We start from the raw sequence: 18,866 nt of genomic DNA, 5'->3' as shown, positions 1-18,866 counted from the left end.
TGGTATCTCACTTATTGGGGGTAGCCATCCACATGTTATATTATTATACCACCAAGCTATAATATTTTACCAAATGTCCTACTGGACAAATTGCAAAAATTCAAATAAATAAAAAAAAAAATCTTTCAAATGGTTCTATGGGAGACCAGCAACGAGGTGCGATGCGGTATTTCATAGATATTCCGGTTAAAAGCGTCGAGGGATTTCGTTTCTACGACATAACGTACGCGTCTATGTTTTAATATCGTATATTTAATTGTTCTGATACAAATCTCAAATACAATGATATTCTCCTGGAGATTACAATTCTTCCATATATCGCAACGTTTATGATAAACTCGATAAACTCGACTTCGAGCAGCGTTATATATCGAAAGTTCCTCGCTTTACTTTTAGTAGAGAAGATATATCCCAGGATCGAAGGAACGAAAAAAGTATTAATTTAGTAAGAATGTCGGAATTTTATAGCATGTTTTATTCTTATGTAAGGCAGTAGCTGGCAAGGATACTCCAACTCTCCTAGAAATTATTCCCTGTCTTTCATTTCTCTATTATACGAAACATTTTGAAATCTCGCTGGCACTGTAACTACCCGAGACTATCGCGATTACGCATATTGGCAAAGCTCGAGACGAATCTGTAAACGTAAATAGAAGTTACGAGATATCAAATACGATAGCAAAGCAGGTACTCGAACAGTCTGTTATTCGCTATCTTAATAAGCTACAATACGTAGCGAGAGTATCTGTACGTCGTTCAATGTACGTTTCGGATTTCTATCCACGCTGTATATTAATTTTTCGCAAAGCGTATGTTCGCAACAAACGCGAGACACGTGTCTCAGTGCGGACAGAATTTCAAAATTTTTTCTATAATGCACGTGATATTATATTCGTATAAAAGGTTGCGCGATAAATAGTCGAATACTTTCGCGAGACACCGTATTTGTAGCCACGTTTTACAAGATACGATGGCAATATATATATATATATATATAGGCATAATAACGTTACAAAATAATGCCGAATACGATCGAGAATAAATAATCTTCCTTTATCTTAATAGCTAAAACGAATTGTTTTAATCGAAGTAACCTCTTTCGTTCATAATTGGGATCATTTTATGCGCTAGTTTCACCGCGTCTGGGTTTCTGAAAACGTCCATTTTAGTTTCGCCTAACAACTTGGTCAATAATTCCTCGAAATCTTCGGTATCCTCTTTACTTCCCATCATTCGTAAATAAAGCACGACTCCAGAGAAAACAGCGTATATCCTTCTTTTATGTATCGCTTCTTTTAACTGTTCCATCGTGGGCGGTTTTCTCTTGCAATCGATATTTTTCATAGTCTCTTGCAAAGTATGCAGATAAAGTTCCAGAAAATCATCGTCGTTGTCGTACTTTACGTGAAATTCTGGACAAATGTTCAAAAAGTACAACAGATCGATAACTGGAGACGTGTAAACAGCCATCTGATAATCGACCTGGAAAATACTCTATGGTAAAACCAGAGAAAGGAAAAGAAAAATTCCGATTTCACGGCATAAGGAAGGCGATCCGGTGGCTTAGTTTTCATATGATAGAAGATCGTTTACCTCGAACTATTCTAAAATGTTAATGCGTATTTATTTTCCAAGTTTCTATATATCGACTCGACTATGACTAAGATAAGACGAACGTATCATATAAAACGCCACGTAAATTTTCATCGTCGCCCTCTTAATTTCTCCTGATACATTTCTTTATAGTAGACCTATTTATCGTTAGTCGATGAAAATAAAATATATCGGCAACTTGTCGATATACTATTTACGTTTCTTATATGTTTTATACTTCTGTCGTGACTGCGTCTTTTTTACAAGAGAGTATAACACCGTGTATGTTGTAATGGAACACGTATTACCAATAAGACTTCAATAGGCTGGCCTTTCTCGTTTTCTCGAAACATTAGATTATTTATCCAACAATCTCCGTGATTTAGTACGCAGAATTCATCCACGTCGTAATTATACACATCGATACAACGCGTTCCGATAGTTGGTGACAATTTGATCAGCTTATTCGCCGCACTCGTGTATTTTTCGCTCGACCATCTTTGTATTTCGTTAGCTATTCGTAGAAGGCTTACTTCCATCATTCGTATAAAAGCTTTCGGACATTTGGTCGACACAATGCCAGTATCTATAAAAGATTCAATTATCTGTGGATCCTGAAAAATTTACTCGAATTAATATCACGTAAAAATTGAAGAGATTTCAGACATGCAGGAGAAATAATTTATCAAAGACGCAACCATTAGTTACGACAAATAACTGAGTAACAAGTAACGAAAAATATACCGATTCGCTGCTATCGACGATTAATATAAAATTATTTCGCGTGATCCACCCTGGGGTTAAACGACGGATGATCTTTGTACGTAGCTACCAGAAATAGTTACGAACGCGGAGACCTGTAATTTTAAATGGCGATCGAATACACCGACGTAGAAATACGATCTAACGCAACGGATAATGCTAATCGCCTCGCTTAAGAGTTTAAAATTTAAAGAATTTTAAAAGAGTTTAAAAGTGAAATGTGATAAACGAATTTAAGAAGTCTAATTTGTTTAAACGGAAAGTTTAGTAGAAGCGCACTGGTTCTCCCTTCCCTGGCTGTTTCTTTGTTCGCATAATCGAAAACAATGTCCATATAACTGGACTTTGCTATTCGTTTGTTTAAATACAAGGTTTCGGTAAAACTAACTAGAGAAGCTTCGACAAAATATAAGGAGAACATAAACAAACAAGTCTTTCCTTCCCTTTTATACCATAAGTTCCACAACGTTAAAATTGAAATATCTTTAATATTATCTTATTTTAGGAGATTTAAAGTTTATCGAGTCCAAGAATACAGTTTTAGGTACATATTCACAATAAACGGTGAATTTTTGTAATGATATGTTAGGCAAAGGTACCGATACGCGGCGGTACGACGTAGCCATGCTGTATTATGTACATTTTTCGTTGTATAATACAAATTTTTGGGTTTAAGCCACTGGGGAGCGGAGCTTTTTTATGTATTCTTTTTTCTGTCCTGAAAACTTGGTTTAATATTATCTTACCTTCAGAATTGATCGATCATCCGAAGATAAAACTACGGGTATGTTTATTTCGCGTAAAAGCTACCGCCGCGTTCGATTTCATTGAAATCCGCGAGAACCAGGTCTGAAGCTTCCCTTGTGAGTTCAACGAGCTGAGATTTGTAAATACTTGTAGTCCGAAAACATTAATTCGTTACGTCACACGTATGAAGTAGAATCGGATAATAGGCGTTCAGGAACGCACACATTGTCGGTAAACTATAGTACTGTACGTACATAACATTACAGTGTGTAATGACATGTGTGTAAAAATATGTAAATAAAAAGTAAATATAAAAAACATTATAGCCTGACTCTAAACCTCCGGATCGGTGGAGATTTGTAAGAAGAAGTTCGTGGAAAGTTGCCCTCGAACGCTATAACTTCAATGTCACATTTCTTTCTATTCATCGTGCCGTAAACTACTCATCGCGAGAATAAAAAGTCTCAAAGGAACAAAGTCGACTCCGTACCAATTGACGTAAAGGCGAATAAGTTAATTATAGCTTCTACTCTCGTGCCTATTCACCACCGTCGGACTTACATAAAGATAGTTCGCTGCAACGCGAACCGTGCTTTTCGAAACGTCTGTTATTTACAAATAGAAGCAGTTTCTCGAGTAGTGTATCATCCTCGATCGACAAAATAAGGGAATTTCCGCCGTCAGAAATCCGCAAGAGTCGAAAGATTTAATAGAAGAGGCTCGGCAATTAACGCGTGGGCAGGAATTACTGGAAATCATATTATCGGCCTCGTTTATTTGCTTACGTCGATAACAACGCATTTACAATTTGTACGCTCTCATCTCGTAGACGAAATTAATGGCGCGTAGTGGTATTCCATCTCGCCATAATCGGCCAATTTTTGAATCTCGGATCACCGTGAATAGGACGCAGATGTGATCCGCACGTGTGACGGCAGTGAATGTGGAAAATTTTAAACTAGTAACTCGTGCTCGAAGTGAATTGCGCACGAACATTTTTTCACAGATGCTGCATAGATCCAGAATCACGCTACGATGATCTTTACACTTGATTTTTAAGCAACGTTTAGATACAGCTTAGAACGTAATGTGCGATCCGTACCTTTTCGAAAACTGCGACAGATCCAGCGTGTAATCTCGCGAGTTGTTGTATGACTAAACGGCAGTGTTCGAACGACAATCCTTTCTGACGATCCTTCATAATGAATCCTCTGTTTATCAAGTTTTCCATAACAAGAATGCGAGGATCGTCGAAATCGCATAATAAATTTGGACCGAGTTGATGATAAACAAATTCCTTCATCTTGGGTAGAACGTCACGCAGAACTTTCAATTCGATCAGAAACAGATTTTGTTGACGAACGATGTCGCGCGACAGTTCCCTCAGAGGTTCGGCTTTAATAACCAAACTGATCGATCTTTCCGACTTCGTTTCCTCTTTCTTTTTGATCGAAGAAGCTGTATATCTGATGTGCGCTTTATACAGATCACTAAGAAAGTTTAATCCTTTTTCTGACATACAGTTTAGCTGGATCTCCAAAACTCTAACAGTTTCATCCGATAACTTGTTTCGAAGGGCTTTCTCGATGATGGCTTCATCGATTTTCAAAGGATTTACTTCCATTCTGAAAATATTATACTATAATATACTATACAATATGTACAGGGTGATTGGTAACTGATGGTACGAGCGGAAAGGGGGTGATTCTACGCGAAAAAACAAGTCGAAAATATAGAATAAAAATTGTTCGTTCGAGGCTTTGTTTTCGAGAAAATCCACTTTGAATTTCCGCTCGGTACGCGTGCACTTTATCGCGGCTCGTTATAACGAATCTCACTGTAGATCGTTGTCTTGATGGAAAAATTAAAAAAAAAATTTTTATTCTATATTTTCGACTTCTTTTTTCGCGTAGAATCACCCCCTTCCGCTTGTACCACCAGTTACCAACCACCCTGTATATATTTCTTTCCGAATGTACGGTTGAATTCAATATAAAACCTACGTCGATACTGGGATACCTGGATTTTACTTTTGTAAAATACTAAATAGCGTTTATCGTGATACTTGCGAAATTATATTTGCTATCGTAATAGTATATCTAATAATCTAGAAGAGATTATTTACTTTACTTATCTTTTTATTACATTCCTCCGACATTTATTGCATTTATTGCATTCATCGCGTGTCTTTGAAACGCTACGTTATACAATGCTCCCTTTCTCTACGCTCTACGCTCTGCCTTTCGCTTTCAACGAGAGACATAATCATTGCAAACGTATTGTTCACAAGCGTCACGTTTTCCACGACTCAAGCATCGCATACTGTCTCTATCACGATTAATAAATTTAACTTCGTAAAAATGTACCGAACCCTTCGACTCTATGATTCGCTTCGAATCTGCCATTCTAAAGTGCATCTTTTACTATGCTTACTTTTTTTATTATAAAATACAACTCGATATACCTGGCGTTATATTAACAACTCTTTCCATGAAGCTTTTCTTAATGTTTCTTAATGGTGTAGTAAGAGAAACTATGTCATCGAGATATCAGTCAAAGAACTAATGATAAAAATAAACAAAAAGAAGCCAAATTCCAAAGAAAGAGAAGATACTGTAAGAACGCGGGTCAACCAGAAACTAAACGCTGCAGAAGAGAGCCGATACTTTTATACCGAAAAGGAATGGAGTGTAAGCGAACGCATATATGTGTGTGCATATGTTTAACAGTGAGAAATGAGGTATACATATAGCTCCAATTCAATGATGTATGCCAGTGACGAGTTTCGAAATCAAATGACGCTGCTAAGAAGCGAACAAAAGGTTGCTTCGAGTGCATGTATAGCGAGTGGTAAAAAATATTCAAACAGTAGTTTATTTCTCTCGCTGACGTACAATTTTTCCACGAACCTCTACCATGGATCTTATTTATCCATAAAATTCTTTGGCATAATTGCGCAAGTATCTTTTTTTTTTTGTTAAAATTCGTAGCAACTATCTTCAGTTTCTATCGAATCTTATCGAGTTTGTTAGTTTCTGTCGAATCTTGTCGAGTTCGATGGCGATTCTTGGCTGTTTAATCGTACAAGGAATGGCAAATGTTAATAAAAATCAGATCCTATCGGAAATTTAATAAAACGTGCGTCGAGTTTTTCGATAGAAACTATTAAAAACGAAATACCGTGTCAGATATAAGAGCACATAGTCACATAAAACTCACGCTCGATGCTGAACAATCACTCCTTTTATGTTCGCATACACCAACTTCTTACACCAACTTCTAACCTTTCGTCTTGTTATTTCTGTACTGTATATTTTTCATTTTCTGCGAGTATTTTGGTCTGATGTTACCTTAGTTTATAAACATACCTAAGTTTATAAACATTCGGTACACTTTCACTCGATGTTTGCTGTTTCATATAGAATTATTCTCCTCGAGCAAATACTTTACACCGTCCGTTATAAAAATACACATATAACTTGTACGTAGGAACATAGTATTCCATCGAATTATTCGCCTTGAAAAGAAGTTGCAAAATCTTCTCGTAACGTCAACAAAATACCAAGCACAAAAACATCGATGAAACCTTAATTAACACCTAGGTTAGGTTAATTAACACCTTCTATCGATTATTGTTCGTTTTTTTTTTTTTTCAAATTTAAAGTACACTTTACATTACCTCGACGTTGCAAATATTCGTTTTCTAACTATTCCCTCTGGCAGCGACGTTCGAAAGTGAACGAAATTTCTGAATCACAAGAGCGACCGTCTAATGCGTAGCTTTCACGTCCGTGTGCTGCAATAATTGCCAACACTCTACGTCTGATCTCTTATAGGCTCAACGTACTAGTGATACATACACGCTACGTGCTTGTACAAATATGACAGAGCTACCATTTTTCTCTGATCGCCCACGATCATCAAGAACGATTCAAGAGCTTGAAAATACGTACGAAGTACATACACATAGAGTTTTACTAATTCACGCTGTATAGAAGTGTGAGAATTAGTTGCTTATGATAGTATTCTCTATGACTCAGCAGGACGAAGGCCATACTTAAACTTAAACTCAAATCGTAATTGATCGATATTAGATCGGTTGAACTTTATCTGTTTTAATACCAAAGTACAATAGGACGCTGCATAACGCGATTTCGGAAGTAATAACGAGAGTGAAATACTTCTTGAGGAAACAGTATCGAAAAGAGCATTTGCAATCGAAGAACATACAAGTTCTGAGATTGAAAGAATGAGAAGCAATTCGCTGACACTTCATTTTTAGCCATTGTAAAAAATATACGTTTTACGTTAATTCATGTTTCTTCACTGTACGATCGAGTTGCGTTTAACCATAACGATTTTTTAAGTTAGATATTCGCTTATTGCGTATCCTCGTGTCGTAACTGATGTAAATTCGTATCCTATGTCAGCAGTTTTTATTTTATATACAGGGTGATTGGTAACTGATGGTACGAGCGGAAAGGGGGCGATTCTACGCGAAAAAAGAAGTCGAAAATATAGAATAAAAATTTTTCGTTCGAGGCTTTGTTTTTGAGAAAATCGACTTTGAATTTCCGCTCGGTACGCGTGCACTTTATCGCGTCTCGTTATGACGGATCTCACTGCAGATCGTTGTCTCGATGGAAAAATTAAAAAAAAAAAAATTTGTATTCTATATTTTCGACTTCAAGTTAGTAACTTGCTAAATAAATGGAAAAGATGACTAGCTTAATTTTTTTTTTTTTTTTATTTTTTCCATCGAGACAACGATCTACAGTGAGATCCGTTATAACGTACAGCACGCGTACCGAGCGAAAATTCAAAGTCGATTTTCTCGAAAACAAAGCCTCGAACGAAAAATTTGTATTCTATATTTTCGACTTGTCTTTTCGCGTAGAATCACCCCCTTTCCGCTCGTACCATCAGTTACCAATCACCCTGTATATAACTCGATATTACACGCTCTGCTTATACCTTCACACATTTTTAGGTGGAGGAAGAATTAACTCTGGAAACTGTTACATATTCTTTTTTTTTTTTTTTTTTGAGGAAAGACGAAGAAACGAAGGAAAAACTATGGTTAGGTCCGATCAGAGCAGCCTCACAAATCATTCACAATGCCAAAACTTTCAAACCTTGAGGCAGCCCAGGTCCTATCGTATAACTTTTATAGAGGGCCACAAAACAGCTACCGTATCTCTCGTCTTGCCATCGCTTTTTTTTCTTTTTCCTTCGTTTCCATTAAATTTTTGGGAACCCAACATTTTTATGGCACATGCGGTAAGCCAAGAGTTGTTTCCTCGGTTACCGCATTTCCACGACCAGAAAACTTTTCGATGTACCTCGAAAAATTTGGAAACCTCTGCAAAAATAATAAATCACGTTCACTCCTTTTTCTCGTACCTTGTTTTTATTTTTTTACGAACGCCTACACCTTGTTCAAACAACCACTAGCCGGTTATGATTTCAAATAGGAACCAAACCTCCGAGGATGCAGTATACGTCTAAGAAAGTCGACATTTTTCATTCTTTTCCAACATTTTCTTTTATCTTATCCTTAGATCGTAGTCGAAGAAACCTAATTTTATATACTAACTGTTACATCAGTCGTTTATTTATTCACTATCACACGTTTGCTTGGATATTCTTCCAAACGTCGCGTCGATTTGTTTACTCTTCCATTAATATGTATTGTTGAGATATGTATAATTTTCTGTGCTGGACTAGGTTAAAGGCGTAATAGAGATACTTGTATGTGAATATCAGTGTGTGGAAGTATGTGTGTCCGAAGCGTCTCGAAAACAAATGAATGTAAACTCTTCAGTCGGTTAAGAGTCGTCGAAGAGTCGGTTTACAGTCGGGTATAGAAGAAAGTGCTGAGACGCGTGCATGTGTGTATCGTTTTGTCCATGAAATAAATATATCATTGTTTTAATATTAATCGTCAGTATAAATTTAGTGTTCCTATAACATTATTTCGGCCTCAAAGATCCACAATTTTCAACATGTATATTATTATAGTATGTATAGTTAAACCTTGTTAATAATGATATAATTAATAAAAGCGAAAAAGTAAAATAGGTATAAGAAATATGTTTTACCAAGTTTTATAAAATTTTATAAAGTTCAAATAAGCATAGCGTAGCGGGTACACGAACGTTTCAAGCTTTACATATATATTAAATAGCGTGTACGTGAGTATTCATGAAAAACATACGTTGAAATGAAAGATCATTCATTTTTAAAAGATAATCGTCAATCGAAAGTCTTACAGAACAAAATCGTGTTTCATTTAACAGCAAAGTTAGTTTCATACCTGTTGTACACGTATTTCGCATCGTGTCCTCTATGAACGAATGTGGTAGCCAATGGAAGTTTGAAGAAACGATAATACCTTACTCATATTATAAATTTGTTTCATTTAAACGAATTTCTCTCATAGAAATAACTTCTCGTTCGATCGAATACTTCTTCCGTTGGATATTAGCACGTTCGTTATTTTTATCTGTTTTCAGTTATGCGAACGACATTTTTTCCCAAAGAGCTAAAGCGAAGTAAGAGCTAAAGTAGCAACCTGATAGGAAAAACGTTTTCACCGGTGTCATCGATTACTATGGCCTACTAATAGCGATGTACAGTAGAAGGGTAAAGAGATGCAAAGTTGTCAAACTTTCACCAATGGTGGTGGCAAAGCAATGGACAGGAACTAAGGGAAGAAAAGAAGAGAAAGGAAGAAAAGGGGAAGAGAGAATAAGATGCGCATCCGTGGCATGCTGTGAGGCAGTACGAGGTAGTCCAGCGCGATGTCTGTTGGCGTGGCGTGGCATGGCGTGGCGTGGCATGGCATGCGCGCGTCCTACCCCCTGTGACTCGGTGGCACCCCTACCTCGCGAGGACCGTTTGTTCGATTCGGTTCGAGTTTACGACCCTGCTGGGCCACAAAATTTACGGTGCCCTCTTAAAAACGATCCAAACACGTAGCGGTTCATTCGGAACGTCATTTGGAAATGTGGCATACTTTGCCACGCGTATTGCCTCCGTGATCTAGGCTACCCTTCGATTCTCTCTTCTTCTTCTTCCTCAGCCTCTTTTACCTTTATTACCTTGCTACGCCTGTACTTTTCCCTTTTGTGAGATCTTTGTTCTCTGCCTCGAACGACAAAATCACATTCGCCCGTGTAATCTTGTACGTTTTTCGTGAAAAACGTACGTACGTTACATCTCTCCATCCAGCTGTCTCGAATAACGAGAAAAGAATCGCGCGTATTTGCGTAAATAACGCGGTAAACCGTGACATCTTGGACGATCGAATGAAAAATATATTAAACGAATTTTGCGAAAATCTTCTCTATCTAACTATCTGTCTATCTATCTATCTGTTTATCTGTCCAGCGCACGATAAAGAAGAACGTTATTCGTTCTAGAAAGAAAAATAAAAATTTAATTAGACTCTTTAAAACTATGCGCTCTGAATACAGCTTCGAAGCTCGAAGGGCGTTGTATTATTCAATCAGCTAGCGCGATGAGAGACCTCTCATGTGCCGAGCTTCTTGTGTGTAATCAAGTTAAAAATTTATATAAAACACTGCCGGATGATTGCGAACGATGCCTGGGTAGAGTGACATAAACTCGGTTACATAAAACAAATGCAGGAACACGCGAAAGGGAAGCCCCTTTTGTATCTCTGGAGCCAGTGTGCTACAGAAGAAACCCTTTCGAAGAATCTTTACATATGCATGGACCACCAATGATACCATAGAAAGTCGTCACCCCCCTACGTCGTCCAGCACCGCTCGCTCATTATGCTTTTCGTGTGTCATAACATGATAAAATTTAGAGGAATATCTAGCTAGTCTTTTCTTCTCTCTTATAAAATCGTATCTACGCGAAGCTATTAACATTGATTCAAGCGTTTAGCCCGCGAATTAATCTCGTCCCTGTTTCTCTTTGGACGCGTTACGTCCAAAAGGAGATAGCATTTCAGGATTATGACAGGAATCTCTCGTAAACGAGATTTACGTCCGTAATCTTTCTCGCGAAAGTCATTAGGTTACCACGAAAATTTCCAACAAGTTTTGACCAACTGCGTAGACGCGCGTAGTAAAATCTAACGATCGCTGTAAACGTTTCGACAAGAGGAAATATGGCCAAGGATAGAAAATGGTAGAACGAAGGACTTTCACCTGAAAACTTTCTCGAAAAGGAACAAGCCTAACCTGTCCATAAGCCCCGGAAGAAACAAGATCAACGTAGAATTTATTGAACCTGTATTTACTTTGAGCAATGACGGTCGTTGTGTTTGCGTATAAATAATCGTAAAACGAAACCAAGAAGTTTCTTGCTTATCATACCTGTTAACTATTGTCCCGTTAATTTCGTTTGCAAACAACCGTTGTTTCCCGTGGAAAGTGAAAATTCCCCACAACTACCCAAGTAACATTGTAAATTGTGACCGAATCGCGATCCTTGCCGGTAAACTATTCATCGCGTTATATTGCACGGACTTTTTACTAACCGTAGTTAAGTTACGATCGTAAAACTTCGGCATATAAATATCGTATAACTATTACTTAAACATAATCACGGTTCAGAATATTATATTTTTATGGCTCAAGACGGAATAGAGCGATCATCGTATACGAGAAGGTGCACAAGCCACAGATTTCGTTCATCTCTACGTGTTTGTCGAGATCAACGTTCTATTTTCACTTATACGCGCGGTCGGCTTTAAATTTCTTCACCTCAGAAACGGACAGGGAACGCAAAAGCGAAAAAGGAAAAGATTCATACAGCCATGTGCTTTGCGCTTGATCTTGTTTCAAAGTTGTAGCCACTCTTGCGTTATGATAATCCGCGACACCTTTCGCTTCGTAGAAGATGCTCGAAATGACCACCCTCGGTTTCTATAAAAATTTGCAGTCGTCGCGTCAAACGAATTCGCGATCTTTTAAAAATCTACTTAAACGTTCAAACGTTCAAATACACTGCCTTCGTTGTCGATCCATGCTTTCCACGATATCGTCGCTCGCGTAACGGAGTAAAGCGCTAAATATGTCGTTGACTAATTTTCACGTACTAACTGTACGAATTTGACTCGATACGTCCCAAAATCGCCATGGTCGAATTTATGGAAAGAATTAAAAATTCTTCTTTTTAACCTTTTCTCGCGTAACTCTCTCTTAGTAGGCTCTGACGAGAAACAAGTTAATTGATTTGAATATCTTTTATCGCGATACGTTGTACGATACAATCTCCTATAACGTATTTTGTCAACTATCTGTAATAAAGAATAGTGGGGTTTAGCTCACTCGCTAAAATTAACTTTCATACGAACAACAAGGCCATCGAGACAATTCTCTTTATTTACATGAATCGGAAAACTCGTCAAAGTTAATACCGCTGTCGCGAAAATAACGCCAGATAACGCGAAACCTATTGCACGAAATCACGAGCTTCGAATATTCTCATATTAGAAAATAAAAATCAGACGAAAAAAGACAAAAATATAACGACGAAACGTAAGATTTTAATGTACGCGGCACATGCGTAATATTCTCAACAGGAACCTTTCCATCCCTTCGACACTTGCGCATAGGGAGTTAAGTATACGCATTACATAATAAACGGGAGTAAAATCGCGATCATAATCTGGACGACTGAATAGCGCAGCGGGTTTCTCGTACCCTTTAATAGACTCGTATTTGTATTCATTGTGCTTTATGCCAAGTAAACAAAAACTAAACGTTACAATGCCATATCTAATCGTTTTTCCGATGATATTAGGATTCGTGCATATGAAATGTTATGTTTCGATTCTGAAATTAACAAGGATACATGCTGTAAATTTTGTTATGTAATTGTCGCACATCGCGTTAAATAAGAACAAGCGAATTACGGTTATTCGACGCCACAGGACTTAATGATCTTTATAGACGTAGAATAATAAAATTGAACAATTTTTGGAAATAGTAAAATCAACGCGCGTATACGTATAGACTAACTTAATATCAAGATAATTAAGATCACGTTAAAATCATATTTCTAGATGTTCCTTAAAACATATAATTATCAAGCGTTTATCAATTGTATCTTTATTAAAATATATCTGGTTTTAAACAGAAGCTCCGAATTTTATTTGAAATTAAAATCTTCCGCAAGAACTAGCAATCTACGAAAGTTAAAAAAAAAAAGGAGAAAATTTTTTATTTCCTCCGTTCCAAGATGCTAAAAGATCGTCGTTTAACGAGGTTACCAGGCATTTTAAACAAATTATAACAATAGGAGAAAAATAAGAATTAGAACAGAGAAATCGATGAAATTAAACTTGAATATCGGGTGGCTTATAATTAACGTTTTAAAGATAGGTTTTATAATTTTATAAATACTTGTAAGAGCAGCGAGTAAACGTTGAAATCGTCGTTGAAGTTGAAACAGTGCAGTATCACGTGAAACTGTCAATTAGGAATCCGTCGGTCGATTTCAATATCTGCTGAATCGATCCTTTCCGACCGTTCATAGGTTGTCACAAGTAATTGTTCCGAAATTTGCTTACCTGTACTTACGACAAACAATTTCTCTAAAACATACATTTATCAAATTATTACAGATACAACGAATAGATCGGAGAACTTATATATAAATCTTATGATATATAATTAGATTTATTGAACGTTATTTATTTGATCGACGATTAATTTCGCGGTACCTCGTGAACAGTAGGTTGTTTTAACGGTCCTTTTGCACACGAGACGATCAAATATCACTATGAACACATTTTTTTATGTTACTCTCGACAAACAACAATTTTACCTTTGACACGAGATAATAAAAATAGAATGGAAAGTATTTGTAGCGCGATCTAAAGCAAATTTCTACCGGACGCTTCTTACCATGTTCCTTGTACATACAATCGGTCGTATTAACATCTTTAGAAAAGAATGTCTTTAGATTCGTAGATTTGTAGACTTTAGAAAGAAATTTTTACTTCATTTTTATTGGAATTGAATGGTAAAAAAGAAAAAATCTTTAGTTTGAGGTATTTCGTTATTAGGTACTTTATTAGTTCTTTTTTAGAATTTTTATATTTTAAATTTGTTTTTATTCAAAGTCAATAGTATACAAAGGACATACTCGGACACACTTTGAAACAAAAATGACTTTTTTGAAATTGGATCGAACGACCTGACAAGTTCCCTCGAGAAGTTAAAGGATTAATTTACCAAATGACACGCGTAATAAATTGCAAAGAAATCGCGATCGGTAGGAGTTGCGAAGGAAATAACAAACATCATCTTTTACAACTTTCTTATCCGAACCTGTAAGAACCTCCAAGAGGTTCTTTCGAAAAAAAGCAATATCATTTATCCATAAATCTATTCCGTAAATTAAAAATGACGAAGATACCGTAGCTTTTAATTTTTTCGGAAATAGCTTCTCATAATTTCTCCAAAAATAACGATTCCTTCTCTGTTGTACAGCACTCGGTACTGAAACTAAACCAGAATCGGACGATATTGTTGCTAACAATACGCACTTAGGATGGATGAAACAATGCGGTTGTCGATGACAGGTCGTCGGAAATTTTGATGCGAATGTCAAATCTATCGTAAAATACAAGGATTTCGCGATAGATCGTGCCGTGTGTAACACCCTCGAGAGTTAACAATAAAGAGGAAACATTTCTCATGCGAGCTCTGTTATATAAGTGTGTATCTAAGTGTATCTAAGTGTATCAACGCCGGAAATCATAGAATTACGCCAACTGTAAATTGGTAGTAAGAAGTATAGCTTTGTCATGTTGGAACATTGCATTGCTATGTACGTGTTTAACTGTAAGATAACAAACATCGTAGAAAGAAAGGCAGATACAGAGATTATTCGTTTATGATCGATAAGCTAACTTCAACGGCTAAGTTTCACCAGGAGTGAATCTTTTTCTCTGTAATAAATATAAAAATTGTAAAATATTAAATATTTATAGCGATATTATTAGTGGAAAGAATATTCTCTATTCGAACAATTGTTTATCGCAATATACAGGGTGGTTGGTAACTGGTGGTGGTACAAGCGGAAAGGGGGTGATTCTATGCGAAAAAAGAAGTCGAAAATATAGAATAACAATTTTTATTTTTAAATTTTTCCATCGAGACAACGATCTACAGTGAGATCCGTCATAACGAGACGCGATAAAGTGCACGCGTACCGAGCGAAAATTCAAAGTGGATTTTCTCGAAAACAAAGCCTCGAACGAACAATTTTTATTCTATATTTTCGACTTATTTTTTCGCGTAGAATCATCCCCTTTCCGCTTGTACCATCAGTTACCAACCACCCTGTATAATATGCTCGAGATCGATTCGAAAATTGAAACAGATAATTTAACGATATCGGTAATACTCGAGACAAAATGAAAATAATGCTTTTTCTTATTAAAACAGAAAATTTATTCAAAACTATATCGATCGACAGTATATATTCTTGTTAATACATAAGTACACGCGTGTGAATGTAGAGAAACAAGTAGGGTGATAAAGGTAAAGGGTGATAATATTAAGAGAAATTACGGTAACTAAAGATACTTGCTGGTCTGAACGAATATAAAACGATTAACAATCCATCTTATTGCGTTCCTCTAATAGTAGTAGTACGCAATTACAATAATAAATACAATAGTACAATAATAAAAGATTCTTTCCATTCTTGTAAATAATTTCAATAAGTTCACTAGTGAAAAAATCTATATTTATATTTTTCGTGGATCGGATATTAAATTTTACGAAATTTTCAAGATCCTCCCTGTTGCATCCGTGTCGTAGATGGACTGGTATTTAAGCAGAATCGCATGCACGCAGATGAAATAAGAGATACTTTCGCAATCTTGTATCCGAGTAGCGATGATATTATTTAACAAACAAGCCGGATGGAAGACTTATCAGAGTAGTGTTACCACTAATCTTTGCAACGACTTTAACATGCTGCACGCCTGCATGCAAACTTACTCTTTAGTAATTAAGAGATTAAACTCTGTTGTCTGACACTGACTTACAACGTCCTCCTCTTGTCCCTTCGTTCCTTTTCAATTTGCACTTCTATTAGATTACATATTTATGTAAATGACAACGATCAATCTATCAAATTACATATCTGTTATCTCGTTCACCTCGTTCGTTCACAAACACGTTATTTACTAGTACAAGTTCACTACGCGTTCGCTTTCTTCAGCTGTTCCTTATATACTTATTATTATTATTACCTTATTTTCTTTTTTTTTTTATATTTTCAAATAATAATTCGAACAAAGGGTAATCGATACTTGGAAGATTGAAAAAATGATTAAAAATGTAACGATGTAAAAAGAAGTGGGTTTTCCCATTTGCTTGATAATTGCTAAGTCGTATCTCGTAGCTTTGGGTCATCTACGATTGTATCATGACGTTTACCATGAACGTTAGAACGTCGTCAGAGGAGAACGTAGCGAAACGCGTATTGTCACGGATTCTATGTATACAATCGTAACGACATTTTCAAACAACGTTCCGATTGTTGTTCTTATTTTCTCGAAAGGCAGACAGAGAAATAAAGAGGAAGAAAAATAGTGGAGGAGAGAGAGAGAGGAAGAAAGAAATAATTGTTCAAAGTCCAGCAGGTCCAGCAATTCCGAAGGCGAACCATCGTGTCGGCGTCTCGATTGGTACGGGCATACGAGCACGCACGTATTCGCGGTACAAGACTGAAAGGACACGTCTCGAATATTTTACCCCGGGAGTTTTTCCTCTTTAATTGATTCAATCGGCGAAAAACACGGCAGGACCGCTTCACCCTCCGGGAATTTTCACCCGCCGCCTGCCTCACGCCACCTCCGCGTCATCCACGCTTTCAGCAACCAACCGCTGTAACGAGACGCTGGAACTAACCTTCCTTTTCGATGAAAACGCCAACTCCTCTTCGCGGTTACACCCTTCCCTATTCCCTCGTCCCTCCTTTCCGTCTCTTTGTCTTCCCTACAAACTTTATTTTCTCTTTATTATTATTTTCAGTTTCTCCGAATATAAATTTCTTTCTTATCTCTCTAATCCGTCTTCGTAATTTTTCACTCGCCCCCCCCCCCCCACTTCCCACAGTTCGTTTCATCGACTTTATTTATATCCGTCTACACGACACGCTAAAGAGAATCCACTTCTCCACCCTTTTTCCTATTGCCCTTCGTTTACGAATTTTTCATCTCTCCTTTTCTGGCGTTTATTTACGCCAGCTGCATTTATATTCGTTGCGCGTCGTCGCGTTTTATAGGCACTTCACGTAAGAACGGAATATCGATGTCTCTTACGTGGAGGTAATTCTACGAAATAATATGGAAACATTTATATACAGACACTAGAACCAAAGCGGTACCGCTATTTCCGTGGGGGTCGTTTGCCCGTAGCAAAGCGCGCCGGTGGGAGTACACTGGAAACAGAACTTTCCATAAATGATGGAAACTCGCAAATTTTCCGTTTGTTATTTTAATTAGAGCCTTCAGGCCATACTTAACGAGAATCTGGCTGTCTGCGTTTATATTGTGTACCTCTACAAAACGACAATCGAGCGTGGAGTATCGGTTTCTACATGACGCCCTGTAATCCGCGCCCCAATCGCGAAACAGAAAATTTCCACGCTGTGTATATTTCTTATTCGTCTACTTTCTTCGCTTTATAATCGTCGTCGCGAAAGATTATTAAGAATATGGCAATTTTTCTTCCTCCCTTTGTCCGTTGCTAAAAATCTACGGTTACGTGATATTAAAATATCACGAGGGAACATACGGTGGCGAACAAAAGTACCGGCACACGCTTTGAGACAGAATTAATTTTTTTTTTTAATTGAACCAAACGATTTGAATTTTTCTGACGATGCGTGAAGAGTTTTTGAAAAAATTCTATCTTCCTTGTTTCCGCATCAATTAATAGATTTCGTGGAAATTTATTGCTTAAATATTCATTAGAAGCCTAAAAGAAGAAGAATAAAAAGATGGTAAAAAATCACCTTTATCCATTATCCTTCGCGATTCCGACCAACCGCAGTGTTTCGGAAAATTTTTTACACGTCACCAGGTAAATTGGTCCTGGTAATTCTTAAAAAAAAAAAAATTCAAGCTGTTTGGCTCGATCTCAAATAGCAGCTATTCCGTTTGAAAAATTCTAGCGATATTTTTACTCCTGATTGTACACGTGTATACATAAATGAAGAAACGCAGGAAGCGACTGGTAAAACGGTACTGTTAAATTTACTTTCCGTAAAAAGGATTTTTAGTTCGAAAAACGTCGCGATAGAAAGGTGTGCCGTAAAGAAAGAAAAGTCTCGACTGTTTTTTTATCGTTCTTTTAGAATCAGTCGTAAAAATTTTTAGTCAGTCTTACTGGCTAAAAGTGGTACAGTTTTTTTTCCGTTACTTCGAAAAGGATAGTGGAACTAGTTTTTTGCCGTTAGAAGGAACAGTTAAAAAAGCAGCGGAGAAATAATTTACAGTGGTAACTTTTTACGTTTGGTCGTCTCAAGAAAGAAGATAAAACAGGAACCATCCTGTCAGCAAAATTTGTTCACCTATCATGTAAAAAATATACGCGACGATACAAACGTTTCAAACATTAAATTCAATGTTTTCTCGAAAACAAACGGTCCTGCTAGAAACTTAGAAAAATTCGTTACTTGGGAAGCTGACTTTTCGACTTCCTTTTTTTCTCCAAGTAACGCTTTTTTCTCTTTAAGAATACGCATACAAACAATTT

General features: G+C 36.9%; 1 protein-coding gene across 6 annotated transcripts; it reads right to left on the bottom strand.

Moving 5' to 3' along the window:
- Positions 1 to 232: 232 nt before the first annotated feature.
- LOC126867485 (uncharacterized) lies at positions 233 to 15,853 on the bottom strand. 6 transcript variants are annotated; one of them, XM_050621968.1, is made up of 5 exons: positions 6,782 to 7,161; positions 6,471 to 6,640; positions 4,205 to 4,727; positions 1,902 to 2,207; positions 233 to 1,482 (listed from the first exon to the last, which is right to left on the bottom strand). In XM_050621968.1, exons 2-5 carry the CDS (start codon positions 6,518 to 6,520, stop codon positions 1,081 to 1,083), a joined length of 1,281 nt encoding a protein of 426 aa, XP_050477925.1. In that variant the 5' UTR covers positions 6,521 to 6,640; positions 6,782 to 7,161; the 3' UTR covers positions 233 to 1,080. The 6 variants fall into 6 exon arrangements, with proteins under 6 accessions (XP_050477925.1, XP_050477924.1, XP_050477928.1 ...); XM_050621967.1 differs by having other exon boundaries at positions 6,471 to 6,619; XM_050621971.1 differs by lacking the exons at positions 6,471 to 6,640; positions 6,782 to 7,161 and adding an exon at positions 13,488 to 15,853.
- Between the last annotated feature and the right edge of the window lie 3,013 nt (positions 15,854 to 18,866).

This window comes from Bombus huntii, chromosome 7 (genome assembly GCF_024542735.1).
Source record: "Bombus huntii isolate Logan2020A chromosome 7, iyBomHunt1.1, whole genome shotgun sequence".
Classification (NCBI taxonomy): domain Eukaryota; kingdom Metazoa; phylum Arthropoda; class Insecta; order Hymenoptera; family Apidae; genus Bombus; species Bombus huntii.
Note: the sequence above shows the minus strand (reverse complement) of the source record. Positions and strands in the feature narration are given on the sequence as shown.